The 19,544-nt window shown below is 36.2% G+C and overlaps 2 protein-coding genes across 3 annotated transcripts; both read right to left on the bottom strand.

Annotated features, from left to right (window-relative positions):
* Positions 1-6,557: 6,557 nt before the first annotated feature.
* LOC115961510 lies at positions 6,558-7,103 on the bottom strand. The gene has a single exon (XM_031080486.1). The coding sequence runs from the start codon at positions 7,101-7,103 to the stop codon at positions 6,558-6,560; it is 546 nt and encodes a 181-aa protein (XP_030936346.1).
* Positions 7,104-10,646: 3,543 nt separating this feature from the next.
* Positions 10,647-15,539, bottom strand: LOC115959862 (eukaryotic peptide chain release factor subunit 1-3-like). Of its 2 annotated transcripts, XM_031078495.1 has the most exons (4): positions 15,436-15,539; positions 14,798-14,892; positions 11,290-12,780; positions 10,647-11,162 (listed from the first exon to the last, which is right to left on the bottom strand). In XM_031078495.1, the coding sequence occupies exon 3, from the start codon at positions 12,744-12,746 to the stop codon at positions 11,436-11,438; it is 1,311 nt and encodes a 436-aa protein (XP_030934355.1). In that variant the 5' UTR covers positions 12,747-12,780; positions 14,798-14,892; positions 15,436-15,539; the 3' UTR covers positions 10,647-11,162; positions 11,290-11,435. The 2 variants fall into 2 exon arrangements, with proteins under 2 accessions (XP_030934355.1, XP_030934356.1); XM_031078496.1 differs by lacking the exon at positions 14,798-14,892 and having other exon boundaries at positions 15,436-15,532.
* Positions 15,540-19,544: the final 4,005 nt, after the last annotated feature.

The following is a 19,544-nucleotide window of genomic DNA, read 5'->3' as shown; positions in this document are numbered from 1 at the left end:
ATTGAACAAAAATCCATTTTTTGATTTATTTCGTGACTGGAACAGGGGGGGGATACACGTTACACCACGATTTTGGCGCTGATGAGCACATTGAACTATCCATGTGGCTGAGAGCCCTCACAGCCCAGGCACAACGGCGCAATTATCAGGGGCGCGCTCTACCACTGAGCTAATAGCCAATGAATTTCTTATATAAAAAAAATTATAGAATTAATAAATAGTAAATAGAAAGTAATAATAAATATATAAATTAAAATTAAATAAATAATAAAAAAAGAGTACCTCTTTGCTTTCTTCTGCAAGACCCTTTTTTACTTTTACTTCCACAGCCCGGCCCCCGGTCTTGACATAAACCCTTGAAATGGTTTCTCGCAGCTTCATCATTTCTTCCGCTTCTAGGATAAATTCTCCTGCGGGTGCCTCATAAAAAGAACTAGCAGGTTGATGGATCATTACCCCAACCATTTCGGGTTAAGAAGATGTGAAAGTGCCTCTCTCTCTATAAGAATGGTACGTTCCGAGGCGTGAAGTGGGAGAGAAGGGGTTTCATAATTAGGGTAAGAACATAATTACTTGCATTCGTTTGATTTGTGCTCGAGCCGGATGATGAAAAATTATCATGTCCGGTTCCCTCGGGGGAAAATATTTTCAATAGTTTAGAAACGAAAAGCAAAATGTTTAAAGTTTAGGTATAAAAAAAATTAGATAAAATTTAGGAACCAAAATAATATGTTACCTTTTATTTTATTATAGTTATTAGTTAATTTGCGGGAAAACCCCAATTTATAGCATTCCCATTAGTTGTTTCATAAATATGTCATTTTGACACATCAAAAAGTCTACTTTATTATTTTAACACACCATTTTACAATTCACCGTTCATCACATCTTCCATTTTTCAATTCTATATATTAAAATAATATTAAAAAACCATCAATATAAAAAAAAATACAAAATATAAACCCACCACCATACCCAAACACAAGCACAGAACTGTAATAAACCCACTACCATACACAAGCACAGCCTACCACCACCACCTACAGGTACAACCCGCCACCACCAACAATCCACCAACTCCCAATACTACTTCAAAAAAAAAAAACTCCAAAATCAACACAAAACTCTCAAAAAAAATAAAAATGAAGAGATGAATCAACTCCATTTATACAACCCTAATAACATGAAATCAACCCAACTCCACCACCACCCACAATCACATGGAATCCACAACCAACAACAAAAAAAATCTGCCAAATTACATGCGATCTCTACCAGTCGACCTCATCGGTGAGGTTAAACTCCACGATGACAGCCTATCTCAATGGCAACGATCTAGGTGGAGAGAGAGAGAGAGAGAGAGAGAGTGATGGAAAAAAGAAAAAAGAAAAAAGAAAAAAAAAAAGGGAAAGGGGAAGATTTTGGAAAAGAAAGAAGAAGAAAAAAGGAAGAGAGAGTGACAGAAGATAAGGAAGAGGCGGAGATTCCAGAGAAAGAAAGATGAAAAAAGCAAGAGAGAGAAGAAGGAAAAGTCATAAAAGAAGAGAGAGAAAAAGAATAGATTTTTTTTTTTTAGCATTTCTGTTCGTACAATTCCAAAGATGAAATAGTACTATTCATGTGTGCCAAATATTATAGCATTTAGAATATTCGGCATTTGGCACACCTAATGGAAATGTTTTTATTTTACTGAAGTTAGATGGCTATCCAACCATGCTTGTTGGGGGGTGTCTTTTAACTCTTTTTTTTTTTTTTTTTGGGAGAGAGAGGGGGAGTCTTTTAACTTAAGGGCAAGGGGTGGAATGAGTTAACATGTTGGTTTGTCCACCCTTTGTGAATATTATAGTCATTAGTTGAAGGCTTTGAATATTGCATAGTTTTGTTCATTTATATATTTTTATTGAGAAATAATAAGTAGCTGGAACATAAATTGAAAAACACATGTGAATCAAAAATCTGGTAGCAAAATGTGTAAAACTATTATTTAAAGGAGTAGGCACATAGCAATTAGGTAGTGCATCGACCTGACATAATTATGGTTTTTAGGACTCAAAGTTTATTATATAGTATATAAATTATAGCTTATAAAATAAAAATAAATCTGAATACAAATCTTTTATTTTACTTTTTGTGTTTTACTTATATTTCATCAATTTTAGTACGAATAATGCTAGAGATACAAAAAATTTTACAAAATGCTGATATGGTGAGTGATTATTAGTAAATAAAAAAGTGATATTAGTGATGGGTCTAGATAAAAACCAATAATAGATTGGTCACATTAACATTTTATAAAAATGTTGTAAAATAGTTTGTGGTTTATTACTCTTTTGGTATACCATGTGCACTTTTTTCCATTTTAAACTATGGCTATATTTAAGGAGAGTAAGAAGTGAGTTAGAGAATTTGTATTTATAGATATATAAATGTTACATTCACAAAATTTTCACAATGAATCTTAGGTGGCAACTTGTTACTAGTGGGTAAAAAGGTGATGTCATATACGAGTCCATACATAGCTTGCTAAAGATCCATACATATCATGAGTCTTATTAGTAAACTCAATGGTCTTGTTGCTATTATGGAATTAGCTATTATGGAATTATACCTGCCTAGTATTGTGTTTGAAGGGAAAAAAATGGCAAAATAAACCACCCATGTTTAGGGTATGTATGGGTCAAGCAAGGCCGGGTTGAGGGGCTTTTTCAACCTAATCCACATGGTGGCTTAAAAAACTCCAACCCAACCCACATGGACCGGGTTGGACAATTTTTTTTAATTACTATTATTATTATTTATTATTATTAAATTGAGCATTAAAACAACACCACCACAAATATGAAAAAAATTTATAACCCAATAATCTAAGCATAACACCAAACCAACACAATTATATGAGGAGAACTTAGGGTTTGGATTTTATTTAAGACTCAAAATAGGAGTGGAAGTGACAGCAGAGAGAGAGAGAGTAACATGAGATAAGAATGAGATTGAAATAAGGAGAACTTAGGGTTTATGTTTTATTTAGAAAGAGAGGAAAAAAAGTATTAAAAAAATTGTATAATATATTTTTTAAATATATATTAAAATAATATGTGGGTTAGGTCGGGTTAGCGAATTTGTAAATTTTATGACCCAAACTCAATCCAATACACCATAAAAAAAAATTCACAACCCAACCCAACAACCCTTAAAAATCAACCCAATCCAGTAGATTGGATTGAATCGGGTAGGTTTTGGTAGGTTGACTACACAACTTTGTTAAATAGCTTTTTTCTCTCCACTAAACAATTTAAAGCTAAAGCTTACGTTAAAGCTTTTTAGTATATTGTTCCAATTTTTTATAATAGAAATAAGGAATTGACGTAAATTTTGGTGTTTATTTTCCAAAATGACACCTAATGTGCACTTTTTTTTTTTTTTTAATAGTTACTATATTTTATATGTTGTCCATAGTTCGTACAATTCTCCCCCCTAGACCCTTAAACACTTTGTGCATGGAGATGTGTCAATTAAGTTACAAGACTCTTATCTAATATCCACCCATTTTGAGATAGAAGAGAGCAAATAATAGTAAAATAAAAATAAAATAAAATAGGGTAAATTTCACAAACATTCCTTAAGGTTTGGCCTAATACCAATCAAGTCCAAAGGATTTAAAAACTGATCACTTCAGTCTTTAAACTCAATCAGCTTGTAACATTGTTACCTATTTTTAATTCTATTCCAAAACTCTCTTCTTTCTCTCATCTGTCTCCTTCAGTCTCTCTCCTCTCTTTCTCTGACTCAGATTAGAAGAAGAAGAAATTGAAGAACATGTTCCCAGTAAACAAACAAGAAAAAAAAAAGATTGAATGGAACCAACAATCAAAACAAATTTTCATTCAATGAGAATAAAACACAACAAATCAATTCATTTGAATATTTAAACTCAAATCAAAGAACCTGCAATCAAGAACCATACCAAAAATCAGCCTCAACTCAAAATCAAAATTCAATCTCAGTTTCAAATCCAAAACCAAACCCAACAAATCAAAACCTCTCTAAGCTAAAACCCCCAAAAAAATCTTCTCAAATTCACAAAAATGTCAAACCCCAACATAACTCACCCCATTACCAAAACTCTGGCTCTCTATGAAAAATCTCCATCACATCTCTATGTTGTAACCAAGTTGAATCAGTGACCTGTCGAGTGTGAAGGTCACCTCAGGAGCTTCCCACTCTTTTGATTCACGATCTCATCCACATGTAACTACAACTCTCTGCTTTCAGTGAGTGACCTGTAGAGTGTAAAAGTTGGAAATGTATGGATCACAGCCAGGTCGAGAACGTGGCAACGCATGCGTTCTGGATAGTGACTGTGGTGGATGAATCGACTTGGGAAATTCTAGAGGCGACAGCCACATGCCTTCGCTGATCCAAACCAAAAACATAACACCTCGAACCCCAATCCAAACTAAAACCCACAAAATTCCAAAGCCGACCCACCAAAAACCCAAATCCTCCAACACAGATCTAATCAAAACATAAACCACCACAAACCCACCACCATGGCGCACCGCAAAGACAAAGAGAGGTTAGAGAAAGGGACAAAAAAGCCAGAAGGAGAGAAGAGAAAGAAGAGCTCTATGACGAATGAGAGATTTAAAGAGGTCTGGCATAGAAAGAGTAAAACAAAAACAAAAAGAAAATAATGTAACGGTGTTACAAGCAGTTTGGGTTTAAGGACTAAAGTGGTCAGTTTTTAAATGTTTTGGACTTAACCGGTGTCCATACCCAAATTCTACTATGTGGACCGAGCTTAGAATTAGGCTCACAATCTACTTGTATAGTGGGCCTAGTATTTCCTACTAAGGGCAATTCCACCTCAAATCACTCTATTGCTATCCTTAATCCCAGTGAACACCCTTAATCTCTTCTCTGTGTTACTCACTCCTGGGTCTTGTTTATTTGCTTTCTCTCTCTCTCTCTCTTACTTTCTTACTTTTCCTCCTCCAGAATTGCTAACCCCCTCTTCTCATTCCATTCTCCTATTTATAACTCAAGTTGGGTGGAGGTTTCATGATCACATTCTGGTTTCACTTATGTGGGTGGGGTCCAACGGGATTATTCCTGACTAGGAATATGCCCCATTGGAAACAACTATAATGGCATTGGAACTGATTCTTGCCTCTACAAGACTACCCGGTAGCGATACTCTCCAAAGCAATATTGAACTGCTGGAGACACGGGCTGTTCCAAGCGAACGTACTCTTGAGCAAGCTATAATGGTCCGGATGTGGGTTTGTTTGTCATGCCTCCAAAACAACAAGGACTTTCTGTGTGGCTTGGGCTTGGCTTCGGCCCTTGTGAATATTAGGGCCAAGGCCCAATGGGCCTAATGTCATATCCTTGACTTTCTATGAGGATTAGACTCAGTCTTGGCCCTTGGGCATGTTCGGGCCCAAGTCTAGTAGGCACTAAGGTCTCCCATACAACTGGCATTAGTGCAAACCTCAGGATATATTTGTGAAATTTACCCAATAAAATAATTTGTCATTGATTGAATTAATTAAATTTAAGTACGAAAATAAAAAGCATTTATATTATGTTCCCTTTTGTTATTTCTCATATCTAAACACTATCCCTCATTAGAAGAGAAAAAAAAAATATATATATATATATATATATATATCAATTTGGTCACCAAGTGTCCGATTGGTAAAAATTATTTTTGTCAACTTATTTTATTATTCAATTTATTTTTGCTACTATTTATGGGTTCTACTGCACTTTTTAGTATTATTCATGGATCTTACTGTATTATTTAGCTAACTTTTATCTTTATCTACAGTACTTTTAGTAAAAAAATTTCAATTTAAGCAAAATAAACGAATCCAAATGGACCGTAGGGCAACAACTTCAATGCACTTTATCATTGTAGTTTGCCAAACGTGACAAATGCTAAAGCCCTTTTCGGTTAAAAATCTACATCCAAAACTCTATATTACTTGAAGCTCTGCTTTTATAGCAATCCTAAACAGGCTCAATTCATAATTACATTGTCAATGTCCTAGTACCTAGTGCATGGGGCTTTACTTCTAAGATGGTTTGGGATAGGTGGAAAGTAGGCAGTCTTATCTCTAATTTAGTAATTTTGTAAAAGCTGCTATTGTTCTAGTAAGACTAATTGCTTGCTCACAGCATACTTATATTTATTATTTTGTGAATTGAGGGGCCCTAAGGATTTCTGCAAAACCCTTTTAGATATATATATTTTTTACCTCGGAGTCCCTTTAGATATATTGATTGTCCCCCTCCCCCTACTATATTGACTAATATTAAAATAGAATCATATTTGATACTACTCAAGCCCTTTATTGATTCGATTTACATTATTTTTCAAACTTGATACTTATTGTTATGCTTTTATGATGACTTATATCTTTTTTTTTTTTTGAGAAAGAGAAGTAAATCATCAATAAAAACTAGACCCTAAGGTCGGATAGTACAATAGAAGAAATGGTTGGAGGAACAGACTCCATCCAAACCTCAGAAGGAAAAGATAATCTAGCTCTCTAGGCTAAGGCATGCGCCACCGCATTACCTTGCCTACCAACATGAGAGAAAGAACAACTCACAAAAGAGTCTAAATGAGACATAATGTCTTTTAATATATGACCTCCCTGGGAATGAGACAAACACCTATCCTGTGGAAGCTTGATGACCGAAGAAGAATCACCCTCAAAGATAGAGTTGTGGAAAGCCGACTCAGAGGAAAACAGCACCGCATGCCGTGCAGCCAGAATCTCCACCAGCTCTGCTGATTGAGGCTTCACGATTTTTTCAGAAAGGGCAGCCAACACCGCACCCTCTGAATTACTAACCACCACATTGAGCCCCGCATAGTCAAACTCCCCAAACAGAGCACCATCAAAATTAACCTTCACTTCATTCTCACTCGGTGGTTTCCATTTAACAGCACCAACAATGCTACGATCAAGAGACCGTCGTATACCATGGCCAGCTGCATAATTTTGAAGGTAAGTTTCTGCAAACCCAACAATCCGATTTAGAGGAACTGTGACTGCTTGAAGCCGAGATTTATTATGGTGATGCCACATAGCCCAAGCCGTAACTACAAACAGAGGAAGCAACTTCGGTTTTGTCTACACTAGGCGAACCAGATTAGGGAAGGAACCTACAACAACTCGGTTGTGATCCAGCCAACCAAAAGTCCTTAGCCACACCTGACGAACCTTAACACAACCCCACAAAGCATGCATAACATCCTCCGGATGCTCAGAGCAGAGATGGCAAACACTTTCAGCAATAATGGTTCTTTTCAAAAGGTTTTCCTTTGTAGGTAACGCATTGGTACAACACTTCCAAAGGAAGAGTTTAATCTTTCCTGGGAAATTTAACCTCCAAACCCCTGTGAACCTCCATAGATTCAGAATCAGATTCGCTTACATAACGGTCATCACATAAACACTTATACCCCGACTTAACTGAGAACTGGCCACTCCTTTCAGCTGGCCAAACCAAGGAATCAATTTGGGGGACAAAACAAAGGGACAGGGATTTTATAATCTTGGCATCAGGGGGGAAGAAACATTGGTCAATCAAATTTAAATTCCACCACCCCGAGTGAGGATCTATGAGCATATCCATTGTGGCATCCAGGACAAGAACATCTCTGTGGAATAGGATTCTGCCATCATTTAAATTTGGTAACCAAGCATCATGGAAGATCCAAATGCCTTTACCGTTCCCTATCCTCCAGCGGGCATTTCTTTCGATTAAGTTTTTGGGGCGAAGGATACTTTTCCATGCAAAAGACCCCGAGGCTGATCTTGCTTCAAACACGTTACCATTAGGAAAATATTTTGCCTTGAACACTTTATAGAAGAGAGAATTTGTGTCGTAAGTTAGTCTCCATATTTGTTTTGCTAGCATGGCTTCATTAAACTTACATAGATCCTTAAAACCCAAACCTCCCTCTAGTTTTGGCTTGCACAAAACCTTCCATTTCTTCCAATGAATTTTTCTACGATCTCCCCTTTGACCCCACCAAAATTTTCGGATAAGCATCTCAATATCTTGGCAAAGACCCACCGGAAGGCGAAAGCAACTCATAGCAAAGGTGGGAATGGCTTGGACGACTGCTTTTAACAACACTTCTTTGCCCGCTTGGGAGAGTAACTTCTCCTTCCACCCTTGGAGTTTTCCCCATACCCTATCCTTGATATAGTTCAGACTCGCCTTCTTGTTTCTTCCAACGACCGCGGGCAAACCCAGATACTTCTCATATTCTTTGATTTCAGCAACTCCCAACAGATTTTTAATGGACTCTTTGGTGGCATCCAAGACATTTTTGCTGAAGAAGAGAGTAGTTTTTGCAGAATTTATCATTTGACCCGAAGCCTTCTCGTAGAGACCCAAGAGAGCTTGGATGGCTACCACATCCCCCAATCGAGCTCAGCAAAACAAGAGACTGTCATCCGCAAAGAATAAGTGCGAAATCTTCAGTCTAGAACGACAAAGAGCAAACCCCTCAATCTGCCCCCCCTCCACCGCATGTTGAATAAGCCCATTCAGGCCTTCCGAAACCATGTTGAATAAGCCCATTCAGGCCTTCCGAAACCAATAAGAAGAGATAAGGAGACAAGGGATCCCCTTGGCGAATTCCTCTGGTTGGAAGGATATGGCCCTTGGGGACACCATTTACCAGGATAGAATAAGTAACCGATTTGATACACTCCATAATCCACCCAATCCATTTGGGATGAAAGCCCATTTTTTCCATAATCTTCTTCAGGAACTCCCATTCCAATCTGCCATATGCCTTACTCATGTCTAATTTAATAGCCACATGTCCCACTTTACCCACCTTCTTCATCTTCATATGGTGGAGAGTTTCGAAAGCCACCAGGATATTATCCGATATACCTTTATCCGGTTGGAAGGCACTTTGAGATTCTAAAATAATCTGGGGCAAAACTCTTTTTAATTTGTTAGCCAAGACTTTAGAGACAAGTTTATATAGAACATTACATAAGGCAATAGGACGAAATTCAGAAATAAGTTTCGGGCTCTTAACTTTAGGTATAAGAGTAATGAAAGTATGGTTCAAACCTGGCAATACATCACTGGTATTTAAACAAAATATGACAGCCTTGACAACGTCATCCCCAATGCTATCCCAGTAATGTTGGAAGAAAATTGGTGACATACCATCGGGTCCGGAGGCTTTTAGAGGCGCCATCTGCTTTAAGGCAGTTTCAACCTCCAATCTTGTGAACTCTTCGATCAAACCAACATTCATATCAGCACTCACCACCCTCTTAGTATGATGAACCACCGTTTCCAAACCACTCGGGTTTGAAGAAGAGAAGAGTTTTGTATAGAAATCAACTATCATAGCTGAAACGTTTTCAAGTTGTCCTTTGAAATTACTTGATATTTTAGATTTATTGATATTAATTTTTGATAGTTGATTCTTTTGACCAATCTTTTTTTTTTATTTTTTTTATAAATTCTTTTTGATAACACAGAAAACCTTCTAAAGAAGAGCCATTTGAACTCACTTTTAACTGGTAAAATATATGGACAATTGAACCCATCCGCAATTGCCGGATGATCTAAAGGCATTATGCCCTAATAGGCTACACAGTCTTTTGACCAATTATTTTAAAAAATACACTCCCTCCTTCCTGGTCACAAATTCTGAATTCTGCATTCAATACTCTGCAAATACTGACATGGTGAATATAATAATGAGAAGTATAGCGGTTTAGTTGTAAATTATTATTTTTGTTCAGGTTTCTAGAGCTTCGATTAGAGCTTTGACTTTGATGTACAATTTTGGATTCGCAAGCTGTTCATGGTTAGCACGCGCCTCAAGTTGAGACTTGAGAGGCTGTCATTTTTATGCAGTAGCCAGTAGGTAATACATGCAATGCAATCAATTCCGATAATGTTAGGCCGTTTTGCACAGTGGTTACTTTTCTTCTCTCTCTTGATGTGCATAGTCCACTCAGTACAACCTTGATCCCAACTAATTGGATTAATTGCTTAAATGTTATTCAACACTGTCCAAAGCTGTATTCTTCCTTAAATCTTTGCTAAATAACACAGGAATTCACGATACTCTATTGTTTTCAAATTCTCTTCGTCTTGATGAAGAAATTTACCTTGAACTTAGTGTAATGAGATAAACATCCCATGAATCAACGTTTTTAGGTACAAAATGGTTTCTATTAAAAAGACAAAATTCTCTCCATTTCAAAATTTAGATTTTATTTCTTCCATTTAATAGTGTATATAATATCATTTCATTTAAGATTTTAAATGACATAACACTAGAAAAATACACATTCAGATTTATAATTTGTACCATGAAATAGATCTATTTTGGAGACAATCTAACAGGGTGATCTAGCACAAACCCAAATCCCCACTTGTGGAGGTTCGAGGGCAGGGCAGATCAGATTTTCGGTTTTCCACCTGGAGCCCATTCCCGCACCCAATACGTATAATAAAAATATATAATATATTACACAACACTTGTTTTTACAGGTTCTGAAGGCACTAAAAAACCACAATTTTTCACTCCCTTCTCACAAGCAATCACATCACTCAAGAGTCCCACTACAATACAAATGTGAGAAGGGAGTGAAAATTTACTTGTAGGTTTTCGATGCCTATAGCATTTTCTGTTCTTTAACCTAATCAATATCAAACCCGATACTTAATACAAATATTATTTTATTGTAGTATGGAAACTAGGATTGTATCTTGTATCCACCAAACATATATGCTAAAGATAAATGTACTCAACAGAATTAAAAAACATAAAATAAAAAGTCATAATAACGGAATAAACTTCAAAAGGACAAAACAGATAGCAGTTCCAACAATACCACAGGCTCAGAGAACCGCAGACTCACTATCATCTCGAATCTCGATCAGCCAACAACCAAATTTGATGTAGTGAAAAGTTACCTCACACGATCCCCCGAACCAACTGAAATACCTAATATAGCACATTATTCTTTATGTGACTTTTTCCCTGCTGCTCCCATCCAAGACATGTTTCCAATATATTTTTTTTTTTTGGGAATAATCCAAAATCTAGATGAAATCACCCAATTAAGATTCTTGGGTATTCCTGCAAATTCCTTCAAGAAAGAGAGACAATAGAGACAAAATAGCCAACAGGGTTAGGAATAAAAATTCAACCTAGTTCTGACTGAAAAAATAAGTAGAAGCATAGAAAAGAGAAGAAAACAAATAAAAAAAACTTACATATATTTTGCTAGGGGTTTTGAGATCTGAGTTCCATCTTGGGGGGGCAGCAGCAGCAGCAGCAGCAAGCTCAGGCATATCACGCACTGGTGCAGCCTTTTCGCCCTGTTCTCCTGCACCAGCATTTGGGGAAATTTGATTGATTGCTATTCAGAATCATCATAAACTTCACCATCATCTGAAAACTCATCAAATGATCTTATATCGAGCTGGTAGCGGAGTATTCCCCCAATCCCTCCAAAACCTCTGCAGAACTGGGATCCCTCTTGAGATTTGTTGGTGACAAATTCAAGTGAGCAACCAAACTTCCTGTATTCAGTAGCGAACCACTCTAGCAGAGACGTCTTTTCCTGCACCTCAAATTCAGCAGAGCCAACAGGAGCACGGAAATTACTCTGATCAGCCTCTTGCTCCTTATTCAAGTGCTTTATGACAATCTCACCAGTAGTGTTATTTTTTAACACGTACCTATTAATATCCAGATTTTCCCATACAATAAGTATCTCAACAGCACCCATCTCCAAAGTTTTCAGTGTATCATCCACACCAAAAACATATTTCCCAGTGTCCTGGCTAATCTCCTCAAAGTATTTGCCTATCAAGCGCTTCTCCTGAATAAATTTCACATTGGACAAGATCTCTGATGACAACTCAATGGCCTGATTGAAACCATTCTCCCCTCCATAAGAGACATCTACCACATTTAATATTTTGGCTTGAAGACGAGGATCAAACATGTCTGACTGACTAAGCTCAGTTTTGAAGTCAGCAGACCCAGCCAGTATTAACCCTGAGACATTGGGTTGGCTGGTGGCAGCATTGATGTAAAATTGAGTGGCAAGTTCCGCTGTCTTCCTCACATAGTTGTGGCGTTTCTCCATTCGAAGACGAGCAAACCGTAGAGCTGATTGCCCACCTCTTCCATGTTTCTTCGGAAGGTCAACACTAAATTTATGAAGAACCTCTCTAGTATTACCACTTAAAGTCCCAAAAAGGGTCCCATTACCATCCATGATAATAAAACCAAACTTGTCATCAGATTCTAAAAGCTCATTCAGCGCTTCTGTATGAAACTTGTTGTCACAAAGGTAAAGGGATGCATTAATTGGCCTAAACGGCTCAAAATCGAATGTGACCTTCTTTTCCTTCCCATCATCAGTTACAATTGTTCCTGTGTAGAGCACAAGTCCATTGGGAGGAACTTTGTTGTAAAGTTTAAGCCTTTGCTGCGCAGATGTAATTGCCCCAAGCACAGACTGGCGATTCACCCTACTTTTAATGTTGGAGGCAGTACCAAATTCATCACCCAACATCTTGGTAACACGGGATATTTGATCTCTTGGAGGCATGATTAGAGAAATCATGCTTGTACCATTGCCTCTAGCAGCTTCCAGAGCTTTGATCAATTTCTTGATCTTCCATATCTCAATATTCTTATCAGCTTCTTGATCTGCCATTGTGATAGTAGATACAGAAAAAGTAGTTGATTACCTGCACAGACCATTAATCAAATTAAATATTTCAGAAAAAAAAAGGAGACGAGCAAAAATGCTAGGACTCCAAAAATCTACGATAAAGAAAAAAAGAAAAAAGTGAAAGATAAAATACCAAAAAAAGGGTCACACATGCACTGACACAGGTTATGTAACTCACAAAGGCTGTGTATTAATTGGTAAATCAGAAAAGGTATCATCAGAACCAATCATATGTTATGTCTAGCAACTCCAAAACATAATTATCAATACAAAACAACTATTACCAAGGTGACACTATCCAGAATACCTGTTTCAAGCGAAGTTTCAACCTTCCAACAAGAATTATTAACATGTTCCAAAAGAACATGTGTATCTCCAGCCACATTACTGGCCAAAATGAGACAGTATCTCCTCATTACATATTATTACGAAACATGGAGTGAAAAAAACATAGCACTCTTATGACTTATCATGAGGTTATTACAACGCTACAGGTATTACTAAAAACTAGATCTATTACAAGCTTAACAAAAACATAGTGCCAAATATTTAAAAAAAGAAGGGGGGAGAACATCCATAATCATTTTCCTCACATATGCAATGTTCTAGTGAAATCGATACCAGCTGAGTCTACTTGAAAATACCATGCATGCTTACTGTGGGAGGGTTTCTTGTCTCGGCTCCCAATTAGCAGGAATTGTCCGCTTTGGCTCATGCCTCACGGTTTTGCTCAATCTCACATCAGGGAGAGACGCCTCATCAGGGAGAGACGCCTCCCACATGTGCCTTATAAGCTTGGGCCCAAGACACGTGTACCACTATTTAAAAAAAGAAGGGGGGAGAACATCCATAATCATTTTCCTCACATATGCAATGTTCCAGTGAAAATACCATGCATGCTTACTGTGGGAGGGTTTCTTGTCTCGGCCCCCAATTAGCAGGAATTGTCCGCTTTGGCTCATGCCTCACGGTTTTGCTCAATCCCACATCGGGGAGAGACGCCTCCCACATGTGCCTTATAAGCTTGAGCCCAAGACACATGTGTACCACTACTACACGTGTAGTAGTGGTACACATGTGTCTTGAGCTCAAGCTTATGAGGCACATGTGGGAGGCGTCTCTCCCCGATGTGGGCCCAAGACACATGTGTACCACTACTACACGTGTAGTAGTGGTACATGTGTCTTGGGCTCAAGCTTATAAGGCACATGTGGGAGGCGTCTCTCCCCGATGTGGGATTGAGCAAAACCGTGAGGCATGAGCCAAAGCGGACAATTCCTGCTAATTGGGGGTCAAGACAAGAAACCCTCCCACACTTACATATAGACATATACCACCACATGGATTCCAAAAACAAAATCTTACTAACCTGTACTTGAGAATAAAATATAATCCCACTTGATCTAATATTCCTTCAATGCCAAACTCTTTTAACATAAAAATTAATTGTCAATTCTCCACTTGTAATACTAAAATAGAATTTCAAAAGTGCTTACTAGCCAAAATGCTTTAATACATTGGGTATCACATACATAGGAGGTGTCAAATCAGTTTCTATGCTTTCCTAATTATAATTTAGTAATATTATTGCCCCAAAAGTGTGTAAATAGGTATAATATCACACATAAATTAAGAAGATGGAGTAACATTAAAGCTATGACTTGTGTTTATCATGAATCTATGACAAGGTACCTCAGCAATTAAAACACGTAGATCACAGAAACCAAATAGCTGAATAAATAAGGGTGACAAGTTTAGCATAATTCCAATAGCCACAGAACAATAAAGAGCAAATTCTTTAAATTAAAAAAAAAAACCCAAAAACAAAAATCAAAACAAATCAGAGCAAACAATCATAGCAAAACTCATGTTCACAATCCCAGCATATAATGCAAACTTTGCAAGCCCTGTTTGGAGCATAAAATTTTTCTATAAATTACGCATTTCTTTAGTAAGAAGCTCAAGAATGAAACAACCACCAAAAAAGAAAAAAATTAAAATTAGCCCATCATGGGTAAATGCCCATAGATTACCTAGCAACTGGTTCTGGCGGGGTGGGTAGAGTCAATTGCCCGTAGGTTTTACGAGCTAGAGATAATTCCAAATGCCTCTTCTTTATAAAGGTTTCCTATGTTATCAAAACAAATTAAAAAAATTAGATTTAGCTGAAAATTTTGAAAATAATAAATATAATAATTAAAAATATATATATATAATTCAAGCATTATATTGATGAACAAACATAACAAACAAAGAGCAAAAGCTCGCACACAGATACACACAGAGTCCTTCAAAAACCACCAAACTAAGATTGCTAGGTTACAAATCAATAATAGTTTAAACAAATTAAAGAATATTTAATGTCAATAAAATTAAATTAAAAAAAAAAAAAAAAACCACGACAATCAAATCGGGCAATTACATAATTTATAATCAGATATATCCAACAAAAATCAGCGACAAATAACATATTCGAATAATTAGAAATCTGGAAAATCAAAACATGTTCGAATCGAAGATCTTCAGAATCTTTCACGCATCAAAAACAGAAGTAAGGTACAAAACAGTCTCGTACAGAAACGAAAGAGGTAATAAAAACCCTAATCAAACCCCTAAGATATGATCAATTATAGGATAGAGAGAAAGAGAGATTGAAGAAAAATGGACGGACCTGAAGCGCGTGAATTCTAGGCCACCGAGGTTTGTTTTAACAAACAAACAAAAGGAGAGGTTGTGAACTCATTTTGGCTCTCTTTGTGCTTTATATAATATCTCTTCTTCGTGGGTCGGTTTTTCGATGGATTTGTGGGCTGGGTTTGAATTTTATTATGAGTTTTTGGTTTTGGGTCGGATTTATGTGGTTACAATTGGGTTTGTCCACCCTTTGTACGTGGAGTGGAGGTCGGTCTTGAAACCCGCTTCTTACCCGAGCCTTCAACCCCGTGGATACCCGACCCGCTTCTTAAGATCAATAGTTTGACTTATTCGTTGATGGCCTTGCTCATTTCCAAATGCAACGTGAAATTGGAATTTGTACAAGGACCATAATTGTTTTTAAGCTCTTTAAATGTTTGAAGATAGTCATAGAACTGTGTTGCCTAATTCACAAGGTACAAGGTTGTGTCCACATGAAACTCAACATATAAGTCTAGGAATGGCCAAAACCTGCTCATCATCTAAGACTTATACTATACCCAATTGTGTATATATATATATATATATATATATATAGTCTATTTGAGAAGTGGTGAAAGCTGAAACTTATTTGATTTTGTAGCTTATTTTTTGTATTATTCATGGATCTCATGAGCATTGTTTGTGAGCCCATGAATTGTGTAATAAGCCAACTTCTTTTTTGTGGAATATGGTTCTAGTTTGGTGAGAGTTTTGCCCACTACTCACTTAATACGACACCATTTAGCAACGATAATATCTTGATTTTTTTCCCCTTTCCCCTCCAGCCCAGGCCATGCAAATCTTGGCAGAGAAGATCACTTCAGTTCTTCAATGCCCACAACTCAGACTCTCTCCTCTTCAATGCCACAGACACCTTTCTCTTCAATGCTCTTCAATTTTCTATCTACCAGCTAAAAACCCAAATAACCGGTTCAAATTTGTCACTCTTTTTCTTTCTTTTTTAGACAAACCCCTAATGGTGAAATATTGATTGGAAAAGACCGAGAGACCGAGAAAGAGATGGATGATGCCGCCATTGTGAGGGAGATGATGCCGTTGTAGCTTGTAAGGCGTTTGTGTTGGAGAGTTTTTTTTATATAATTTTTTATATTTATTAATTAGTTTTCCCTTTTGTTGGGTGTTGATGAATTTTTTGTGTTTGCTAAGATTAGAGATTGATTTGTCTAGGTATTCTTTAATGATTATGATGGGTATAGTTTGATTATTATGAATGTCAAATATTATGATTTATTAGTTTGTTAAAGATCAGTTTATTAAAGATTTTGAATGTCAAATATTGTGATTTATTAGTTTATGAGTAATAAAGCAAAAATGCTTGGTATTTTCTCAAGATTGTCTGCCAGCAAGGCTGGCCATCGAAGTGCACTTATAAGACTAATGTTTATTTTGCAATCCTATATAATCTTGTGTTTCTTTGGTACAAGATTTTATTGTTGATGTTGGACTCTGGTTGACCATTCAAACATGTTAATGGGTCCTATGATTTTTGTGAAGTTGGGTTGGAATTAGTCTTTAGAGATTCGTTTGGTTGGAGGAGTGAAAAGTGGGAAGATAGAAAATAGGGAGAGGATAGAAAAGTGGGAGGATAGAAGATATTTAGCTTTTTATAGAAGGATAGAAAAGTGAAGAGATGAAAAACTTATTTGTTTGGTTGAGAAAAAAAAAAATGAGAGGATGGACGGAAATTGTTATAAATTTACAATTATATCCCCATTAAATAAAACAAAAAAGTTAAAAAAAAAGGTAACACATTTTTTAAGCAAAAAAATTGTGCATGCGCAAACAAAAAAGTAACATGTTTTTTTAGCAAAAAAAATTGTCTATGTGTAAGTGGTAAAAAAAAAAAAAAAAAACGCTGGGCATGGACGAAACCCATGTACATAGTGCACATGGGCATTTTTGTCGGCCCAATTCTAATTTTTTTTCTCCCCCCAGTGTTTTCCCTATTTTGGGAAGAAAACTTTTTGATGGGCTGGGGAGAAAACACTTGACTCTCACCATCTCCTTTTTCTCTCGCCCTTTCAAACAAATACCTTCCAAAAAGTTTTCCCTCCTTATTCTTCTCTCTCTCTCTCTCTCTCTCTCTCTCTAAAATCTACTCTACCAAAAACACCCTAAAGTTTGGAGATTTTATCAAGATTTGACGATTGTATTTGATTCTAAACATTGTTATTTGGCTTCTATTTTTTGGGTTTAAAATTTTTTAACTTTCTATGGATAGGACTATTTAATTCTAGATTGGGATTTGCAATTTAGAACAATTATTGGTATGATGAATGTGCTATTGAGCTAGTAGTTAATTATCCATTGGCTATAGCTTAGATCAGGTAATTGGGTTTGAGCCATTGTAGTATAGGTTATCATTTAGACATATGGTCTGCACTCTGCACATGTCATGATTTCTTGTAGTCTATTTGAATTTTGATATGTTGTAGGTTCATAAAAATTTATTTATCTCTATATATTAAGATGATTCAAAAAGTTAATTATTGTCTTTTAGACTTACAAAAATATCCCTAATTTAATTAACTTATCATTATTCCCAAAAAATAAAAAAATAAGGTTAAAACCGTAAATCAATAAAAATTAATAAAAAAGTGAAAAAAAAAACTCTCCACAATCCCCACCTTCTCCTAAAAAAACCATCCCACCTACTATTTAAAAAAAAAAAAAAATTGCCCCATATCACATCAAAAGAAATAAAAATAATAACTAAACATATTTCAATGCTATTTTGGTGTTCATTTTATAGAACTAGTCTTATGATACTTTTGGCCATATTAGTGGTTCTAAACGTGCAATTTTTGTGAGAAAATAAGTGTAAATCTCAAAATTGAAATAAGTAAAAAATAATAACACTAAATAAATATTAAATATTTAGTACAAAACAACAATTAATAATAATAATAAAATGTACCCTACCTATAACAGTGCTCATACATTGCCTTGGTTGGACAAATAAAACAAGCATAACTTGATCTTATTGTGCCAAATTAGATAGATAACCAATTGATCCAATCAATTATCATTCCAAAATATTCATTTAAAATCTGGATTTATATAATAGCCATATTAAATGAGAAGAGTAATGCTATTACCACAAACTATTTTACAAAATGTTGATGTAGCCAACCTCTTATTGGTTTTTATCTAGGCCTGCGATTAATATCACTTTTTCATTTATCAATAATCATTCATCACATCAGTAATTTGTAAAAAATTTTGTAAAATAGTTTGTATCTTTATCATTATTCAAATGAGAATTGTTTTAGTTGACAACGGTCAACACACACCTACTTAGTAGACCTCAAAACCATATATGCATGTCCAAACTTAGAGTCACAGGCTCTCAATGGATGATGATGCCCATATTCCCCCTCATAATTGCACTCTCCAACCTTCCAAACCGTCTTCCCTTTCTTTCTCTATCTTTGGGTTGAGAACCCATTACTTGGATAATGGGTTTTGCCACGGAAATTAGATTGTTTTACCGAGAATCCAACATATTATGAGAGAAATATATCATGAGACCTTCTGAAAATGCTAGTTACAAAACATGAGAAAGTTGAGAGCATCATAAATAATACATGTTCCTCCTGTTACGCGTGGGCCTCGTGAGCTTGGGTTACAAAATATAAGAGGTGATAGGTTTCCCATTTTCAGAGTGATTTAGATTGTTGCTAGGACGTTTTGTTTTGAGGGCTGAATGTGGACCAAGTAGTACTGAATCAAGGATCATGCCCAATATCTTTTTTCTTTTGGGCTTGGGCTCCTAAGGTTCTAGATTTTCAAAATGAGCCCTCAACACACCCCGAATGCAGCTAAAAGGCATATATCCCCAAAACGGTGAGGATATGGTAAATGATTTCATACCCTATTAATATAATAGTAATAATTTATAACCTTCTGAAAATTAATCTTCTTTCCATTTATCTTCTGATATATATTTCCATGCGGCTAAAATGTCCTCTAGCTTACAGCTGAAGAAACCCTTCTCTGGTACATGCCAGACTCCAACAAGTCGGTGCTTGACAAAGAAAGGTCTCACAAATTGCTCATATACATATGCACTACTGCCAAAGA

Source organism: Quercus lobata, chromosome 9 (assembly GCF_001633185.2).
Source record: "Quercus lobata isolate SW786 chromosome 9, ValleyOak3.0 Primary Assembly, whole genome shotgun sequence".
NCBI classification, from domain to species: Eukaryota; Viridiplantae; Streptophyta; class Magnoliopsida; order Fagales; family Fagaceae; genus Quercus; species Quercus lobata.
This window is presented reverse-complemented; position numbering and strand designations above follow the sequence as displayed.

What these genes read in the sequence shown, in the direction of transcription:
- LOC115961510 (XM_031080486.1), bottom strand. Translation starts at nt 7,103, where the DNA reads ATGTGGCATCACCATAATAAATCTCGGCTTCAAGCAGTCACAGTTCCT.
- LOC115959862 (XM_031078495.1), bottom strand. Translation starts at nt 12,746, where the DNA reads ATGGCAGATCAAGAAGCTGATAAGAATATTGAGATATGGAAGATCAAG.